The sequence below is a fragment of the Poecilia reticulata genome, linkage group LG16 (genome assembly GCF_000633615.1).
Source record: "Poecilia reticulata strain Guanapo linkage group LG16, Guppy_female_1.0+MT, whole genome shotgun sequence".
NCBI lineage: Eukaryota > Metazoa > Chordata > Actinopteri > Cyprinodontiformes > Poeciliidae > Poecilia > Poecilia reticulata.
The window spans coordinates 31,091,157-31,105,879 of record NC_024346.1 but is presented as its reverse complement, the minus strand read 5'-3'; the positions used below and the strand labels follow the sequence as shown (position 1 = coordinate 31,105,879).

The 14,723-nt window shown below is 39.6% G+C and overlaps 1 protein-coding gene across 1 annotated transcript in view; it reads left to right on the top strand.

Moving 5' to 3' along the window:
* The window catches only part of dyrk1b (dual-specificity tyrosine-(Y)-phosphorylation regulated kinase 1B), a 46,959-nt gene that overhangs the window by 8,697 nt on the left and 23,539 nt on the right, over positions 1 to 14,723 (top strand). The window contains exon 2 of the mRNA XM_017309348.1: positions 14,424 to 14,569. Within this exon, the coding sequence (XP_017164837.1) occupies positions 14,424 to 14,569 (146 nt within the window). The remainder of the gene's footprint in view (positions 1 to 14,423; positions 14,570 to 14,723) is intronic.

The window sequence follows — 14,723 nt, the reverse complement described above, 5'->3', positions numbered from 1 at the left end:
TGGTTTAGTAGTGGTAGTGGTTTAGTAGTGGTAGTGGTAATGGTTTAGTAGTGGTAATGGTTTAGTAGTGTACGAGGTGCACAATTACAAGTTCCTGCACAGTGATGGACAACAAACTGACATTTAAATCCCCGGCTCTGGAAAGCTCACCAGACGATGAATTTCCTCCGGAAGTTGAGTAACTTAAATGGTGATTGTATTTTTGTGAGTGTCTTACAGCTGTTTTATTGAATTTGTCCTCACTTCCTAATTTTTTGTTTTGTTTTGGCTTGTTGAATAAAAAAAAAAAAACCCTAGTCACTTACCGGGTGTTACCATAGAACGCAGAAAAATTATTCTCATCCCTACTAGCAGGACACTGTTATGCTGAAGGTGTGGCAGACTAAAATATGTATTTATAAGCAGTAATGTCCCAAGTCTTATTGTTGCTTCTATTGTTATTGGTGGTTTTTGCAGTAAAATCTTACTCAGTTTAGAGTCAGTTTGTTTGTCCTGTGGCTCAGAGACAGGAATGGCAAATCCTCATAGAACTCATGCAGATGACAGACAGGCTTGATACAAGATGTTGGTCCATCCAAAGCAATGGCTTCAAAACCATGTGCCATGTGTGAAGAAGCCTCTGACTGAAGGTGTTCTGTTTACCCAAGACAGTCTAATGAAGATGATGGTCAGGGTTGTCCAGAGTTTTCTTGATTTTATAAAGAATCCTTCTTTGCCTCATCATCTCCAGAGGTTCTACAGTCGTCCCCAGAACAGAACCAGAACAGAACCAGCCTTCTTTATCAGGTTGTTGAGCTGTTTTATGTCCCTGGTTCTGATGCTGCTGCCCCAACAGACTGATGGAAGATCTGCAGCATCTGGCTGCAAACCTTGAAGGATCTTAGCTTCCTCAAGAAGTCCAGTCTGCTCCGTCTCTTCTTATAGATAGGAGAGATTAGCTGTTAAGACTCAAACATGGCGTTAACTGATTTAAATGTATTATGAAAATAAATATGGAGATTTCTTTTGATGTTATTACAAAAAATGTTAACTTATTCACTTTATGACTTCCTGCAAAGAGCCACAATAATTTCATTTTCAGTCATAAGACTTCTTTCACATTTTTGTCACTTCAAGAAATTGATTTAAAAAAAAATCTTGAGCTTGAAAAGGTAAGCGTTAAATCAGATTAAAACTTGGTTGTCTGGAAATGAGTTCTTGTCTTTTTCTGGTCAGTTTGTTACCATCACGTTTTTCTATACAGTCATTTAAGCAACAGATATGCTTGCTAACTGCCACCCACTGAAAGATGACTAAAACGCAACAGCAAAACTGCTGTTGCGTTTTAGTCTCACATGCCACAGCATCTCGATACATCTCTGTCTCTCTTTATTTGACTTGATAGGCTGAGATTTTGTCACAGATTAAAACTGAATTGTATTTAAAGGTCAGTTTCTATTTAGGTAAAAACTCAGTGAAAACCTTGAAGTGTCTGTTTTTAAAGCCATTCCAGACTATATGATTATTTTACAATGTGAAGAATTGGTTTGTGCTGCTGATCTACCAAAACCAAGAGATGGTGATCAGGTTTTCCTTCCCTTCATTGTAGCCAGTTGAACATTCAGTTGTCTCTTGTCCTCTGGTGTTGATCCTGTCAATCATATTTAGCCTCAAGTTAAGAAACCATATCTCAGTCCTGATACTTTTGAAACTATTTCTAAACTTTCTTTTGTCTCAAAAACTCTTTAAAAAACATAGTTCATAAATAACTAATGGCATTTTTAGAAGGATGTGGTATTTTAGATGTTTATAGCTTTATGTAGCACATAATCTGCCCTTCCATTAGTTTTGAACAGTGTGTTTTTAGCAGCTGATTCAGGTGTTCTCATTGTGCTTCTAGATTGAATTCCTGCCTTTGACCCAGTGGCTCAATGCCTTACAGTAGCTCAAACTTTTCTGGTTCAGCAAATGATATCTGCCAAACTCTACTTTTATGTCCTGTCCCATCTCTCATTAATGTGGGGGACTGGACTTAGTTTTAGGCCCCCTACTTTTCTCTTTGTACTTGTTTCTCCTAGATTATGTTTTAAGGAAACATGGGATTTTCATTTTCTTCTCTGGTTACCTGTACATTTCAGGATCTGTTTTCTTTATTAGCTTTTAAGTGTCTTAATGGTCTGCCTTCACTTCTCCTTTATCTTTCTGAACTGCTACATATACCCCCCTCCTCCCTTAGGTCTGCCAACCAGCAGCTCCTTAATCTACCTAAATCCAAGCAGAAACTACAAGAGACCGGACTTTAGCTGCAGCTGGCCCAAATTGGGCCAGCCTGGCTCCACCCTGTCAGACAGGCTTCTTCTCTTTCTGGGTTTAAGAACATTCTTGAAACATACGTATTTGCTGAAGCCTTTTCCTGAGAGATTATCTCTATCTAAACAATATTAAGTTATTTTAATTAGTCTATTTTAACTTGTCTGTGTTCACCTTGTTCAGTTTTTATTATTATCATTTGTATATGTACAGCCCTGTGTTAACCTCTGGTTATTTTAGAGTGCTTTTTAAATAAAAGTGGTGTAGTGGTCATCCATTCAATCCACTGCTGACTGAAGCTGAGTGTTTTTAGATGCAGACACCTCAGCTTTATTTTCCTCTTTATACATTAATAAACTAACCTGTGCTCTTTACATGATGGGTTTTGTTTGTTCACCTTTAAAATCTGAAAGCAGTTTTTGACTTGTTAATCTGGAGAACTGACAGCAAAAGTATGAGATGCTGGTTATACTTGACATGAGCAAAGTTACATGAACGGATGAAAACCTGTTCAAAATTGTTCTGTAGTATAAAAGCTGTTTTTTGTTTTTATCTATCTAAAATAGTCTGTTTTATGCCAACCAACAAAAGTCAATCATCGGTCGATTGATGAATCAAGTTTATCTCTAAACCGCCTTGTTTAGAAAGGCAGTAAAGTAAAGCACTTTACTTTTGACGTAAAGTGCTTTACCTCAAAAAACACAAAAATAAAAAGGTATAAAAAAATGCAGTTAACAATTGAGAAACCAGTGAAAAAACAAGTGCCATCATCAGAATCATTAGTGTTCCATTTAAAATGGTTCAAAATCAACTATAAAAAACAGGTGAGTTTTTGGCTTTGATTTAAAGGAACTCAGTTTTTCCTTTAAATCAAGGTTTAAATCAGTTTGTCCCAGATTTGTGGTGCCTAGAAGTTTGGTTATTAAACCTTTTACCAAAATGTACCTATGTATTGTGTGTGTGGTGTGTGAGCATGTGACATTAAGTGTGTAAGTGAGTGAAGTGTTTGAAATGATCTTGGCATTTTGCTCATTTCTCTAAAACAGCCCTGTGTGCTGTGCTGCGTGTTGGGTCGGCGCTCTCCTGTGGGGATGATGGCCCCTATGGATGGAAGATTCATGGCGTCTGTGTTTGTGAGTGTGTGTTCAAAGCTTGTTTTACTGATTTGGGTTGGCCTTGTAGGTGCTTGTGGTGCCATGGTGGGTCCATGGAGTTGAGATGAGAGCTTGTTGGTGTGTTGGGACTGTTTCATCCTGGGGCTGCTCTGATTGGCTGGTTCATTTGGACCATGTGGACTCTTTCTGGCCCTGTATCTGGATGGGGCCAGCGTCTGGGCCTGGGTTGTTCAGGTGGTGCCCGACCCTTGTACAGGCTGGTTGCTGGTCACCCTTTTGGGGGGACAATACCTGGACCTGATTAATTCAGTTTAGAGAATGCATATCAATGTATGGCTGCATTTCATAACTTAAATTTTACTTTATTATGATCATTATTAGTGAAATCGCAAGTAGTAGTTTTGATTGAGTAATTCATCTTTTCTGTATTGATTTTTGTATTTTGTGGTGTACAAAAATCAATGTCCGAAAATATTTGATAAAGTTCTAAACTTTCGGTCTTTGTCTCGAAAGAACTGATCTTGACTTCATCCCTACAGAACCGTGTCTTATGGGCCTAATTATCAAATCAGCTGCTTTTTTAAAAAGCATAACAGTTGTCACCATAGATAGTTCCCAAATGACACTATGCCTCCTACATCTGGGTAATCTGTCGCCAAATTGATAGTACAGAATCAGCTTACTACTTCATTGATCCCATGTAAGAGAACCGCAGTGGATGGACATTGAACATGTCCCGAAATCAAAGGTGATAAAACATGGTCGTTTAGCTCGTGAACGTCTACGGGGCCAGTCAGCTGTAGAGTGGAGGTCAGAAAAATTCTTCCCAAAAAGCCGAGCAACCAAAACAAACAGCCTGTGTGGCACTTATTACAATCTTAATGGTCACAAAACAGAAAATCTTGGTCTCCCCTAGTGCCACATATATTAAATCTCCATGTTTGTCCCTTGCATCCAGCAGACAGATGCGCAGTGCAGCGGCTCTCGTCATGCAGGGCCGGTCCAAGGTTGTTTGTGGCCTTGAGCAGAATTTGAGTTAGGGTCCCCTCTTCCTGCTAAGAACACTAGCTTCACTAATGACGTTTTAGTATAGTTTTAGGGGAACACTGTCCTTCTATATTCAAAGTGACAAAATTGTACCAAGCCGTTCTGTTGCAACCAATAGGAAAATTCAACGGCATAGGAACTGTTCGACTGAAGGGGCCAGTGGTGAGATAGCTTCAGGCAAAAATAATGCCGAACTAAAAGAACTATACAAAAATGGCAAAATTATGTTTTTAATTGATCTTGTTGGGGCAAGAGCCCAGGACCCAAATTTGGGTCCTTTAGTGACAGAGGATCCACTGGCTGATTACTTTATTGGGATTTAACACAAGTGCAAAAATAATTTTTTATTTAAATTGTGTTTTTTGTCTGTTTTTAAGACTATAATTGTGTGTTTAAGTATATTGTCAACAAGGTCCTTCCAGTAACAATATAAATACATTTCCTGTCAACGTAATAATTTTTAATACAAAAACACGGTGGACTGCCCTGGCGCCCTGACCACTGGGCTTAGTAAGTTTTCTGGGGGAAACCTGGAGTTTATTAGCAGGGAGAAGGTTTCTAAAAATAACCAAACTGTGGCACTGTCTGCCTGTCAATAGTGTATTGAACCAATTGCTGTAAAAAATGTACTTTGTAGGCAAACCCACAGACTTGTATGACAGATCAATTTGCACAAAATATAAAATGAAACTATAAAATGTTCATGTTTAAATACATATTTCTGCTTGATGCAACACCTGCACTTGAACAGAAAAATTGCTGCTGTACTTCAGCACATTGGAAGCAAAGGCTTCTTATGTGACCATATTTACAATCACAACATTTTGATAAACAGAACTTGTCTAAATGTACATTCTAAATCCATCAAACATAGCAGGCAGAGAAGAAGGCAGCAGACGGCACACTTACAATGCACACAACAGAAAGGGTTTTTCGGGACACCATCCATCCAAATATCCATCCATCCATTTTCTTGCACCCTTTTTCCCTCAGTGGGGTCGGGAGGGTTGCTGGTGCCCATCTCCAGCCAACGTTTCGGGCGAGAGGCGGGGTCACCCTGGACAGGTCGCCAGTCTGTCGCAGGGCAACACAGAGACACACAGGACACACAACCATGCACACACACACACACTCACACCTAGGGGCAATTTGGAGAGGCCAATTAACATAACAGTCATGTTTTTGGACTGTGGAAGGAAACCGGAGTACCTGGAGAAAACCCACCATGCACAGGGAGAACATGGAGACTCCATGCAGAAAGACCGGGGCCGGGAATCGAACCCAGAACCTTCTTGCTGCAAGGCAACAGCTCTACCAACTGCGCCACTGTGCAGCCCTTTTTTCGGGACACAATGGACGCAATATCGCAACACCGTGTGTGAAACAATGACAGGGGCAGCCTACTATATAAAGTACTCGGGACCACTTCTTTGTTATTACACGTACATATTTGTAGAATACGGAACAAATCGCGTCCCGTTTCGGTTCAATACGGGACGGTTCCGTGTTTTACGGGACGGGTTGCAACCCTAGTTGCAATGTGAGGCCACAATATAAAGAACACAGTATTTGTGTGAGAAGACATTCTCAGTTGTGAACTTGACAGACTCTCACTTACAGACATCTTGCTCATCAACACCACTGCCTTTGCGCCAGACCTGGCCTATGTGCCGCAGTCCAGATCTCAGTATCACATTAATGCAGGCAAGTCATTTGTCATTTACAATAAATCTGAATAAATTTTGTTTTTGTTTTTTTAAGATCAAAATCAGTCATAAATTCAGACAAGTTTTCAGTTTTCATTCCAGAATAATAAACTTTTAAAAATCTGATCAACATTTACTAATACGTCATATTTCAAATAAGCCCTGCACATGTTGATATGACTGTTACTTGCTCATTTTTCTGTTATTTTATTTAAAAATTCTGTAAATATTGAACTGCCATGGTGAGATATTTTTTTTATGTTTCAAATGTAATTTGCACAATAGAATACAATTACTTCTGTTAAACCGTTAGAAAAAGTTAGTGTTAAAAAAGTTAAGTGAATATTCAATTGCATATGATGTTCATGTTTCAAATGAACCAAAATGCTTAAGATCGCTGAAATTAAAATAAAAAAGCAAAAGTAAAACACAGAATGGTTTGCTGAAATGTGTTTAAATATATTGCTGTTCTATGTAAAGAACATCCACCAAGGTCGGCCCCCCTACATTTTTAACACACCAAATCTGACCCCCTTTGCAAAAAGTTTGGACACCCCTGCACTAGAAGAAAACAAACACACCCAGTATAACACTTTCATTCTTTTGGCTGAGACGGTTGCCAGCTGACTACAGAAAAGAATTGGTAAGTTAGTGCTAGTGGACATTTGATCTCACCAGAGAGAAGTTCTGAGCATGAGGAGAAATATTTGAGAGAACACAGAATATTTGAAAGACAATAGAAGTTTTGAGTACCAGCATTACAAGTTTAAAGAACAAACATATGAAATCCTGCTATCAGACTGAGAATCTGTGCTCTGTGGCAGTAAAAATCCCTCATACTGTTCCACTTTTAGACACCTCTGAACCTATCGATAGGCGTCTCTAAAATCTTTTGAGTTTGTTTCCACTTTATTTAGTTTTGTCCTGAAAGAATTTCTCTTCCAATTCGACCCAAAGAGAAACAAGATGAAATGGGAACTTTCCACTGCTCAGCCATCCTGCTTCTATTAGCTGTGCGTGGATTTTCCACAGCAAACTGTGGGAAATCAATTTATGTTTAAGTCAGTTAAACATGAATAAATTTTGACCATAGCATGAAACTACTGTTACATGGCTGCATATCTGAGCAGAGCATCATTGGGTGAGGAAGGCCCTTCTGTGTTTTCAGCTCTCTGTTGGTTCCTCTGGTAGAGGAAGCCAATCTGCCAGGAAGCTGTTTAATGGAAGGAATCCTGTTGTCCTCTTTTGTCCAAAATTCAAAAAATTCTTTTTGAATTTTTTTTTTATTAAGAATGTTGTTGATGTAGAGAGAATACTAGAGGTGAAGTTAGTTCATGTGCACAGCTGATCACATTTCTTGGTAACACAACATAGATGTTACTAAAACCAGGTGCATCACTCATTTTACTTCACTAGTCATTTCCTCTTCTGGTCCCGCCTGTTTTCATTCTCTCTAGAGGTTTGTAGTCTGTTTCAATGTGTGAACAACTTTCTCTACCAAGGCATAATTCACATCACCCTGTGGCTCTTTCACTGTTATGGTTGTGTTTCCAGTGTAGATCCCTCATCAGCCCACACCTTGTCACCATTCACAGCACCTGACTTAAAGAGGTATCTAGACAAGTTTTTGGCTCAGAACTGACACATACTGGTTCCATCTTAAACTGATATTTCTTACTGTCTTCACTAAAATCATGTTTCAGCGAACAGACTTCCTCTGACTTTTTTAGAACCCCAAACTCTGAACCCCAAAATTATTCAGCTTTTAATTTAGACAAGTCTTTTTATGTTTCTTGCATTGCATTATCATCTCACCATAAGATGACCTTTGAATGCATGCGCACCGTATGACTTCAATGTTGTGTTATCTACTGGTTTGAATCTGCATGCAGCTGAAACATCCTCCTTCACCTCAACATTGATCCCTGCAGGTGGAAATAAAGTCAGCCATCAGTTTATAGGAGCCTTTCTTTCTGCCTTTCTGCAAATGTCTTGCTGTAATGCTTGGAGTGATTGTTCTGTGTTGCTCTCAATTTTGTCTCATCACTGCAACAACACAAAGCTAATGGACTGATAAGAGTAGTCCCATAGAGCAACATGCTTTTATATATACCCCAAAATTGGACAACGGTCTGGACAGAAGACAGACTGGAGGCAGCTGAGAATGGGTGGAAAAGGCGAGCTGGATCACAATAGGAGAAAAAGAGGTAGAGATTGGGAAGGATGGGGGAGGAGAGGGTGGTGGGTAGGATGGGTTGAGTTGCTAGGGTATGTCAGACTGTTGCTGAGAGCCAGGCCTGCTATTGGAAGCCACTTGCTTAGCAGGAGAGAAGCAGAAAAGAGAGAGAAGTAGCTAATGAGTATTGTGGCCTGGTTGCTGAGACAGCACCGGGTTTATTTATAGAGTGATGGCTAGTCAGTCCTTAGATACCAACAACGAATGAGCTGTCAGAGAAGGAGGTGCCTTTAACCAATGGCAGCGCAGGAAGAGGCATGCCAGATTGAGGAAGTTCTGTGAATGTGCCTCAGTCTCTTAAAGAGACAGTCCAGATTTCTCAGTACTAGGCAGATATTCTCCCTCTCTCTCTCTTTCTCACTTGCCCTCTCTTTCCAGCAGAGTCATATCTGCAAACAGAGGCTGAAATACCACAGCTGTCCCCAAACAGGATGACTTTCTGTGATATTATACAGGTGAACACAGTGAAACACTTTAGATTCCTCTCTTAGTGCGACTCTGTGACTAGTTTTTATGTGGAGGAACAGATTCCTATGTAGCCACGTCGCCAGAAGGGGGCAGTATGTGGAAGGAGGACAGACGGCCTTCTGAATAAAACACAGTTAACCCTGAACTGGTTGTAAATGTTTCTGTCTTCCTGTCATTCATCCTTGCTTTTAGTTCCCATTATGTTTGATGTGTAAGAGGAAGGAGAGGAGGAGAAAAGATACATGCTCCACATCCAACATATTCACCTTGTGAAACAACAACTAGTTAGTAGTCAGTCATAATAACCAATGGCTGATCAAAAAGGTCACGCTTGTCATTTGGTCCCTGGTATGAAACCTTGTGTTAAAGTTGAAGATGGCAGTGCTGGTGGACAGGTCACCAAGCAGTGGCCCAGACCTGCTGGAGCTGACAGGACAGCAGACCACCAGCCTCACACGCCTTGCCTAGACCATCTCTTGGCATCTTGAACTAAAGTTGCTTTAGCTCTTTTCACAGATGTCAAGCTTTCATCTTGCCAGGGTTTAGCACCACCAATAGTTGGTTTCACTTCTCAGGCCTTGCCTGGACACCTCTCTGGAGAGCAGGCTGCTGGCTCCTCTAGGTGTCGCTGTAAGGACACAGTTCTTCAGGAACTAGGAGCTGATCTATACTAAACATCATTCTTCTCTCTGCTGTCTTTGGTCTGTTTGGTTCTGAGAACTTTCTTCCCTTTCTTTGGGAAATTTCTCTCCTGTCTCGATTTTCTTAACTTGCTTCATTCTATCCCGTTCATTACTTCAACTTTGTCACTTTCACTGAGGTCAGTGAAATATTGAGATATTTAGTGTAGATCTGAAACTATTTTTAGGGCAACATGTCAGCTAGAAATTGAGGAGGGTGTCTGTTTTCACCAAACACATGATGATGTGTTTATATGTTCATACTGCAGGTTTCCTTCATTCGTTTTGTCATTACAAACTGAACTAAATCCAGGAATGATTTGTGGGTGAGTTACAGACGTTTCCTATCATTTCCTCTGCTGAGTGAGTCTATCATTCTTTCTTTTAAACACCTACATACTTTTAATCCATTTTACACATTTCTGAAGGCAGTATAATCACTTCATATGATTCTACATAGGTTTTATTTTGTGGATCCATTCTTCAGCCGTCTCCATGTGGCTGCTCCCTGCTCATTGTAAATCTTGCTGTCAGTAGATGAGCTGTAATGCGAGCTGAGCAGGAGGCCCACATGTCCAGTTTTGGCTATTTTCTCTGCTCACACATGCAATAGGTGTCCAGCCAAAGTCTTCCACCTAAAAATTAAGTTTTGCTCACTCTTCACTTGTGCTTCAGACACAATCATCTCAAGACCTGGTGGTTACACTTTACTCTTGTTGTCCTTTAGCATTCATGTGTGTGTGTGTGTGTGTGTGTGTGTGTGTGTGTGNTGTGTGTGTGTGTGTGTGTGTGTGTGTGTGTGTGTGTGTGTGTGTGTGTGTGTGTGTGTGTGTGTGTGTGTGTTTACAGAGACAGAAATAGCCTTATCTCTCAAATGAAAAAAATCAGCTATAACAGCAGCAGATATAAAGTTTGAAACAAAAGTTCTTACAGTATTAAAAACAATTTATAGAAAAACAAGATTAACAATAATTATATTCTACAAGACTATAACAGAAAATACTATGCAGTTATTAGAAATAAGCATCTCAGAATCATAATCATTCTGAATGGGAAGCTGCTGTTTTTGATCATCTGAGCCCAAGTAAGGTCAAGTTTCCAACAACCAATAATCACAGATATGTAGACATCTCTGTAAATGGGATGGTAGGAAGTCAAGTCATGACTAAAATTGGATCAGTATCTAAAGAAAATCATTATGGCCCATTTAGCTATTGATGAGTCTTAGTTTGGCCATTGAAATAATTAATTCACTAACAAAATTACGATTTCTACAATAGTAATAATTATGATTATTTATTTTTAAAAATTTTTAATTCTTCAATTTTGAAGCATTGAGATGATTACAAATGTTTGATTCCACGTCAAGATCTCAGTTTCAGTCTGTGATCAATTACAAAATTCCTTCTCTTTACCAAATGTACATTTACAACAAAACCAGAACACAGAGAGGGAACCAGGGGTTTCATTTTGAAAAGACGTTACTTTTATGTACATAATCATAAGGAAATTATATAGCAAATAGACACTTATTGAAAGATGATCCGTCTCATTTTACTAATTCTCAATCCAATATTCTTACATGTTGTGGTTAACATGTGTTGACCATGTTCACTATCATAGGACAGTGAACTTGTTCATCTGAAGACGGATTGGGAATGTTAATCTTTCCATGTGATAGATTTCATTAAGTCTCTGTCTGTTCTTCTATTGGAGGAACCAGCGTCTGGCAACTTTGTTTTTTAAAGCTATAATTAATATCTGATATAGATATTTTGCATTGTCAGGTAGAAATTCTGTGTTACCCAGAATAAAGGTGGTGAATTTTAAAGGTATTCTTATATGAAAGATATTTTCAATATTTCTGTGTACTTCTTCCCAATATTGTCTAATACCTGTACAGTCCTAAAATATAAGCCTGTGATTGGGTTCTGAGTTTCCTTATTGTCTTAGTAAGCAGATTAAAAATGTTGTTAAAGTCAGTGTAATATTGTTAATATTGTGCACACTTGTGTGTTGAATAGCAGATGTTCAACACCACATTCAGTAAAACTCAGTCTGAAAATTTGACATTGGCCATTTTTAGAGAGACTTGAAGTTACCAGAAACAGAATTTAGATTCAGTTTTCAAAGAGAGAAATTGACACTGAATCATCGACAGACCTTCAGTGGTTCATTTTGTGGAAAGAGTTTTTCTCTGGTATAGATTTAGGTGCCTAATGTCAACATTCAGAAACACACTAGCTGGTGATTGTAAAAGAAATCCACACTGGGTTCCTCATTAAGTTAATTGTGTCCTGTACATGTTGGGGGGAAATGAGTTGAACATGCTTTAGAGCTGCTGTGAGTGACTTTTATGTTCTTAGAAAATAACTTATTGTTTCTCTTTAGTTTCTTTTCCCCAGCTGGATACGTTTAGGTGTGATTTATCCCTCGCTCATCTGTGGATATTTTCCTAAACATATACTTCCCATAGTTTCTGAAAAGTCCTGTGACAACGTGGTTCTGGTCCTACAATCAAAATGCTGTAATACCCGTGCTGAACCGATTTGGGATGATAATGTTGAGGCGGTTAACATCTCAATTCAAAAGAACAATAAGTGCATGGCTAAAGGTCGTCCCACAGCAGCTCCAGGGTTGTCCTTTCCTCTCCGTGAGTTAGCTTTGGAGTTTCAGCATAGCGTGAAACATCAGGTGGACCCTGGAACGCAGCTCCGGTCTTTGTTCAGGGTCAATGGCCCAGAAAGCAGTATCAATGTTTCAACCAGTCTCCAGATATCCAGACAAAGAAGAGACTGACTGTGGTTTTAGAAATGTACCTTTTTGGAAAGTTAATTTAAAAACTAGATTTTATATTTTATAGTTTATTAAGCATCAAATGTTCTCAGTGATGTAGACAAGGATCTGAATTCACTGTAGCATATCCACATATGTGTGTTTTAATGACATGGTTCGATTAAGATCCAGGGCAGGATTATTACTAAATGATGGAATGTTATAAACTCTTACTGAACTATGAAGGAGAGATGATCACCAGGGAATAAAACATGAAGGAAGAAAGCTGTTTTTCTATCAGAGTGTTGCTGTCTGTGCTGTTGGACTCACTGACAACTTTGAGTTGATTTTTAAGAAATCATCTTCACAAACAAACAATATGGAAGAAGGGAGAAGTAAAAATCAAGCTGCAAAGTTTCTACAAACGCAGTAACTGGCATTGTTACTACATTTTCAAATGGAAGCTCTGAGAATTTTGAATGAATGAAACAGTTTCTCTAGTTAGAAAGGAGGGAGGTCAGCCATGATGCATGATCATGTCTCTAAAAGCTGCCATTGCAGCCAGGTGGTCAAACTCTGGCCCAGTCATCATGAAGAACACCACATTATGATCACAGATCTTCCTGCCAACATAACTCAAGAACACTTTTGATCAGAAAAGGTTTTAGTTTTACCACATGGGTTTCAAATTGTGAGGTTGACCTGGACAAAGATATCGGTCCTAGCTTCTGTCACACTAGTTTTTATTCATTTTCACAATAATATATGCTTCTTTACCCAAGTTATGTTATGCTCTGTATTTTAGATTTTTCAGTTTAGGTTAAACTTGCTTATAAACAGATATCAGGGCAGCACCATATCAAGAACATACATAACTACAATGGCAATAGTGATTACATTTACCTCCCGCTTTTAAAGACTCTGACTTTTTCACTGTCATTCTCCACTTCAGCATCATTGCCTTTAAGTGTGTAGGTGAGATCTGACTGGTATGGACAGTTAGATGCTGTCCAAATGTCTATTAAAATATTGCTGGTATTAAGAGCATGAAAAAAGTGAAGCTTGAAATTGAATATCCTTCCCAGTGTTACATCAAATGAATCTTTTGCGATTGCAATGTTGCATAAAGTTGTGAGTTCCAGCTACTGGTTTGTAATGTCAACACTGAAGCAGCCCAGTGTTCCACCAGCCTATGATCGGAGACGAGTAAATGTGAAAATTGGAAAAGTTTTATGTATTTTTGTTAATAAATACTTCTTTGGTATGTGCAGGGATTTTCAGGATCAACACACTCCAGGTATTAACGTTTTGGGTTTTTTATGATTCTGATCTTAAACGTTAACTGTTAATGATTGATTATTTTCTAAATTTGGCTAAAACTGGCCAGGAATTCGTGATGTGCATTTTTTCCCAGTGTTTCTGAGCATGAGTGTTTTAACACATGTACTTGGGATTTAAAAAATTAATAGCTAGCAAGTTTGAGTGAAATAGTCGCAGAGAAGGTGGGAGGGGAAACCTGGCCTGCTGTGGGCTGTTCATGTTTTCAGCATGTTTCTACATTTAACCCTTTGCACATGCACCAGTGGATAGGACACACACCCATGGTGCTTCTTCATGCTGTTCAATGGTCTGCTGGATTGCAAAAATAAAGTATTAGCAGAGTTATGTCAAAGGCAGTAAATCTGCTTTTTGTGTCTCACTGAATATGTATGGTGAAGGACAACATGGCCATGGTGTAGGCCACTGCAGGCAGGGTGTGGGCCAACGGGTCAATGGTGTAGGCCAACACTCCATGCCTATGTGTTTTCATAGCAAAGTATGTGGTATGACTGTGGTCACACACCATGTGGTCATGGTGTGTGACAACATGGTGTAGATCAACATTGTCAGGTTGTAGGCCAACCTGGCCAAGGTGTAGCTCAACATTTCCGTGATGTGGGCCAACACAGCCACGGTGTAGGCCGTCATGGTGTGGGCCAACAGAGCTAGGGTGACAGATCTTCTGTGTATGGTCTGCTGGGTTGAAAAAAATAAAGTATTAGCAGAGTTATGTCAAAGACAGGAAGTGGAGAAAAAGAATTGAGGGTTTCTCTCCTTCTCTCCACAGGTGCAAGCAGCTCAGGATGTCCACCCACCTCCTCCTCCTCCTCCACTGCCCAGGGCTTCTCCCTCGCTGAGCCAGCCATGACCAGCCAGCACACACACACACACCCCTCCTTCAGCTCCATCCACTCCATGGCCGAGCAGCAGCAGGTAACACACACACTGTACCATCGCTAATATCAGCGTTCCTTATTTAAGATGAAGCTGTATAGAGAAGTTGACAGTAGCCGAAATAAATGGAAGTAAATCTTAGGAGGTGTAGGTTGCAGCCAGGTGATTTGAGGAACAAGGGAAGGTGTGTTGG